Source organism: Amborella trichopoda, chromosome 11 (genome assembly GCF_054954075.1).
Source record: "Amborella trichopoda isolate Santa Cruz 75 chromosome 11, AtrichopodaSantaCruz75HAP2 v2.0, whole genome shotgun sequence".
NCBI classification, from domain to species: domain Eukaryota; kingdom Viridiplantae; phylum Streptophyta; class Magnoliopsida; order Amborellales; family Amborellaceae; genus Amborella; species Amborella trichopoda.
Genome location: NC_142346.1, coordinates 44,169,237 through 44,174,889, shown reverse-complemented (window position 1 = coordinate 44,174,889; position 5,653 = coordinate 44,169,237). Strand labels below are relative to the sequence as shown.

Below are 5,653 nucleotides of genomic sequence, written 5' to 3'. Positions count from 1 at the left end.
CACCCGTTACTTCTATTGTGTTATTTCAATTGTGTTCATCATTTAATAATTTTTGAAAATAAACTCTCCACCTTTTGTTGACCTCATCATCTTTTACAAGACCATTTAATCCTCACTCTTAGTACATTTAATATGGTTTAGACCCCTACATTTTTTTTTGCTAATTGAAAGACATTTTTCACTTTCTCTTGCTTTCAGTTTATTGTATAGTTAATTTAGCTTTACTTATTATTTGTTTAATATTTTTTTAATATTTTTTTATTCTTCAAGATTTGATTGTTTATGTTAAGCTGTCAAGTTTTATAACAGGACTGTGACCTCCATTTCTTTATAGACAATCCCATTTGTTAAAGCTTAGTTATTTATTTAAAATCTAATGTATAAATATGTCTGGCGTCGTACTAGTTTTTAACAGTACTAAACCCTTTAGATACACAACGCGACACTTGTGTCAGTCCCTACGTGACACTGCTGTAAATCCCATGTTACCCTTAAAAAGCCGCTTTTATTATCTTTGTATCTGCTTCAGACACCAGCAGTGTCGCCGGCGTTTACTTTAGTGGATTTAAGGGATCCATATTTTAACATCTTGGATATATATTTGGTTAATTTTCCTTTTCAATCCTCACGTTTAAAGATTCATGGTAAAGTATTATTAGATTTTATGGATCGCCACTTATCCATTCAATGACTTTGACACTTGATATTACCGCATAGGTACTAACTGAATTATATGGATTTTATCGCATAGGTATTAACTGATCGACTGAATTAGATAGTTGTCATTTATTGGTATTCTAGCCTTCTTTTTTTTTATAGGAATTTAAAGATTATATTAAGACAAAAATGAATTTACGGAGACAATTGTCCGAGATCCCTTTGGCAATGAAGGGCAGAATTAGATTCGATCAATTGGAATGCGTATTATCCATGTAAATTTCCCATGCCCTCTGCTGGAATAACACAGATTGACCATGCACCATTAATTGTTATCAACCGATGGTCCAGATAAACCATATTGAGGGCCAGCCAGGATCTGCTAACGTGAAAGAGACTGATCTCCACCGTCGGTTCATGGGAATGTGGCGTGTTTTTGTGTGTATAAGAGTATGCTATTCATGGAGCATATTTGACAATATGTTTTCTTGGTAGTCTGCCCTCCCATTCAGCTGGGAGAGAGGGAGACTGGGCTAGAGAGAGATGAGGGACTGAGCTCTCCAGTTCAAGTTCCACGACAGTTCTCTCTATTTAGAGAGAGAGAGGGGGAGACTGGGCTAAAGAGAGATGAGGGACTGAGCTCTCCAGTTCAAGTTCCACAACCGTTCTTTCTGTTTAGAGAGAGAGAGGAGAATTTTTAGATAGAGAGTAGGAAATCCTATTTCTAAGAGAAGCTTCAGGGGAGTTTTGTGAATGACTACTTGCCTTCTCCACCACCAATACCAACATGCTCTCTTTCTCACTAGACCAATTTCCATCACCCGAATTGCTTGTTGTTACCCCCATAACATTTTACTGTGATTCAACCCACAAAAATGTCATCGTTTTGCAAATACATGATTGGGTTCTCAGAGTGCTTCTTCTACTTCAAAATCACCAGAAAATACACCACTAGTGTTTCAATCTCTCTCCATGAAGTGGGTCAAGCTCCATTTTCTCTCTCTACCTCGGGAGCCTCTCTCTCTTACAAGGACCTCCTTCAAGCTTGCACCAGAACCAAATCCTTGAGAGATGGTAAGCTCATCCATGCCCACTTGATCAAGAACTCATCAAGACCAAAACCATGTATTTTCTTCCAAAATCTACTCTTAAACCTGTACTGCAAATGTGGCCCGATGGATTATGCACATCATGTGTTTGATTCCATTGATGAACCAGGAACTATTTCATGGAATGCATTGATCTCTGGCCATTCTCAATTGGGTAATCCTCAAAAAGCCATGGAAGTTTTCCGCCAAGCTCTGGTATCGAATTTGAAGCCTGATCGCTTCTCTTTTTCACTTGCCCTTGGCATTAGTTCTCGAACAAGGGATCTGAAATTGGGCTTGGCAATTCATGGTCTTGTTATCTTAACAGGGTTGGACCTCCCTGTTTTCATCGCTAACTCCCTTATAGACATGTATTCCAAATGTGGTCGAGTCGATCAAGCCCAAGATATTTTCGACCGAGTTCTAGAGAAAGAAGAGGTCACGTGGAACACCTTAGTCGCAGGCTATGTAAAGAACCAGCTCTATATCGAGGCCTTGAGAGTGATAGCCTCAATGCATCAGGCTAGTGAGAGGATGAGTAGCTTTGTGTTTGGTAGTGGCCTCAAGGCTTGCAGTGAGGTCGGACACAAATTCGGAGTGCAATTACACTCATGTATTTTACAATTAGGGTTAGATTCGTGTGTGATTGTGGGTTGTGCATTGCTCAACATGTACTCGCGTGCTGGGCTCCTGGGCCATGCCCGCATAGCATTTGGCTCAATCTTGTATCCAAATGCCATTACATACAATGCTATGATGGCTGGATTCTTAAGACAAGTGTCGGAGCCTAACGGAGACGGGCTTGGCCTTGTGAGAGAAGCAGTCATGCTTTTCTCAGAGATGCGGGCTCAAGGGGTCGAACCCACGAGTTTCACTTACTCGAGCTTGCTTAGGGCTTGTTCGGAAATGAGTTCAAGTGGGCTTGGGCGCCAAGCTCATGGACTTGTGTTAAAAAGCCAATTGGGCTCAGATGAGTTCATAGGAAGTGCTATAGTCGATATGTACTCGAAAGCCAGGGACGTTGAAGACGGTGCAAAATGGTTCAATTCGATGCCTAAACAAGACGTGGTCTTGTGGACCTCAATGATATCGGGCTATGTTCTAAACACTAGGTTTGAAGAGGCCCTTAGACTTTTCAAGGGCTTGGTTCAATGTGGCGGCCCAAGGCCTGATCATTATGCCACATCAAGTGCACTCAGCGCTTGTGCTGAGCTGTGTGTGTGTCGTGGGTGCGAGCAATTGCACGCATGCGTAACCAAGTCCGGACTTGCTGGGTTCACACCAATTATTAACGCACTCATATGTGCGTATGCCAAGGCTGGCGATGCCAACTTAGCAAGCCGGGCTTTTGATGAGGCCCCTGTGCCCGATGTGGTCACATGGTCGGCTTTGATCATGGCTTATGCACACCATGGTCAAGCCCATGATGCCCTAGCATTGTTTAATGAGATGTGTGGGTCTACTGTAGCACCTAACCAAGTATCTTTCCTCTCTGTGCTCACGGCTTGTAGCCATGCAGGCCTAGTGGACTCAGGCCTAGGGCTCTTTAAGAGCATGACAAAGGACCATAAGCTTGAACCCAGTGAAAAGCATGTGGCTTGTGTAGTGGACCTACTTGGTCGAGCCAGTAGGCTCAGTGAGGCCAAAGAGTTCATACTCAGCTCTGGCTTTGAAAATGACCCTGTTCTATGGAAGGCTCTATTGGGTGCATCTCGAGTCCATAAGGACTTGACCATGGCTCAGTATGCAGGTGAGTGGGTCATGAGGCTTGAGCCCATGGCCTCTGCCTCCTATGTGTTGCTATATAACATGTATATGGAGGCTGGGTTGCATGATCAAGCCATGATGATTCGTGAGTTGATGGGCTCAAGGGGTGTGAAGAAGGAGCCCGGGCTCAGTTGGATTGAGGCCTCTGGCTCAGTGCATGGCTTTGTGGTAGGTGACCGAGGGCACCCAAGAACAAATGCAATTTATGAGAAATTGGAGACATTATTCAGTGAAATCGAGGTGGCTGGATATGTGCCAGAGGCTGTTGGAATTGGGTCCTATGGTAGAGATAAAGAGGGAAAGGAAAACCCTGCGAGATATCATAGTGAAAAGCTGGCTGTTGTTTTTGGTATGATTTCTTTGCCCGAGGGGGCGCCAATCAAGGTGATGAAGAATTTGCGGATTTGTGGGGATTGCCATGTTGTGATGAAGTTTATATCAAAGGTCACTTCCCGAGAGATCATTCTGCGTGATGCAATCCGGTTTCATCATTTTAAGGCTGGATCATGTTCTTGTAGTGATTACTGGTAAACAAAAGAGGCGAAGAAGATGAGAAGGTAAATTCACCAAGATACCCACAAGATTGTTGAGAATGACACACGGAAAAATTGACCTTGAAGCGGTGGCTTCACCAGAGACACTCCCCCAAACTTTGATTAGAAGAGAGAAAGTGAGAGAGATAGGGGGTGAGGGGTTTGGGTCCATGTGTGTTAGAAATTGAGACATGGGAGAAAAAAGAGGAAAGAACAGAGGATTGTATATTGCTTGAATAAGGGGCCTTCAGGTTTCCAATTCGTTCCTCATTCCAACCAGTTTGCTTAAAAAAATAAATAAATAAATAAAATGAGGAAGAAACACAAGGATTAAAAAAGGCCAAAGTGACTTCATAGTTTATTTTCTATATACTGGTGAATCAAGATAGAGCTGAAAATCAGAACATCCAAATTCAAATGGTAGTGAAGGGAAGCCTGGAAGATCAGGACCTTATTTATGCAATTTTGTTAGACCTTCATTGGCAGAGGCTATTGTACATTATTCCAAGCATAAAGGATTTTATTGATATGGCTAATGTAGCCTGGAAAGTAATACATAAAGTGCATCAGGTGAATGTAAGAATACATGTGTCCCCCTTGTGAAACTTCCGACACTCTTCTCAACTGGAAAGTAAAACCTTGAAATTGAAAATGGGAGTGTAAATGAGCCTGTTCTTGGTCAGGATCATAGTAGGCATGCCGGGTTGAGTCAGACCGCGGTTGAACACAAACACACACATGTTTGGTTGAGTCAGACCGCGATTGAACACAAACACACATGTTTGGTTGGGTTGAAGGTCTACGCTAGACCCCGACCTGGGTAGGTTCGACCCACCGGATCACCACGTTGACTCAACCCTATTCTCAGTTGTAATTGATATGGCTATACGACAACAGTGGTGTATATTCAAAATTTCCAGAAAAATGCAATAACCTAGTTCATTCTGTCTATTCAAATTCCAGAGAATGATACAATGGCTTAGTGGATTGATTTTTTGTCATTTTATCTGTGTAGACAATCAACATGAATATATCCAACTGATGGTAGTGAAAATGAGGATGATTTTATTAATCATTTTTTAGTAAAATACTTGAGATCACAATTAAGGGCTGGCACTTGGCGTGACAGTAAAAAGCTCGGGTAGCCAGCGCAAGAGCACGAGTTTGAGTCTTGAGAGTAGGCACTTTGTATATAAGCCAAAGATTAGGATCGTTTCCAGCCCACCCCTCCCGGGACCCTGCTTAGGTGGGACTAGCACCGGGTTACGGCCCTTTGACTTGAGATCGCAATTGTGATTCACTTCTATGGTTACTATTTTGTATTTCCTCCTTGTCAAGTCCGATATTAATTTCCAGTAACGCAATTCCATAAAAAATTATCTGTTTGGAAAAAGAATTCTCTGGTAATTTCAAAACAAATCCATGGTCCGTATTCAATAGATTTAATATTTTAGATGTCTTAAATTTGCATGCGTTTTCAAAATTGACAAATTGGAATCTCATCGATTTATAAGCAAATTATAAACCTATGCATTGCTTCTTTCTAAGACTTTCTACAAAAGATACTTGTTTTATTGTAACCAAGATTAACATTTAAGGGCAAGTTTG

General features: G+C 41.8%; 1 protein-coding gene across 1 annotated transcript; it reads left to right on the top strand.

Annotated features, from left to right (window-relative positions):
- Positions 1 to 1,113: 1,113 nt before the first annotated feature.
- On the top strand, positions 1,114 to 5,034 carry LOC18448355 (pentatricopeptide repeat-containing protein At3g13880). The gene has a single exon (XM_006858424.4). The coding sequence runs from the start codon at positions 1,533 to 1,535 to the stop codon at positions 4,041 to 4,043; it is 2,511 nt and encodes an 836-aa protein (XP_006858486.2). The 5' UTR covers positions 1,114 to 1,532; the 3' UTR covers positions 4,044 to 5,034.
- Positions 5,035 to 5,653: the final 619 nt, after the last annotated feature.

Excerpts from the sequence above, each read along its gene's own strand:
- LOC18448355 (XM_006858424.4), top strand. The coding sequence starts at position 1,533 with ATGTCATCGTTTTGCAAATACATGATTGGGTTCTCAGAGTGCTTCTTC.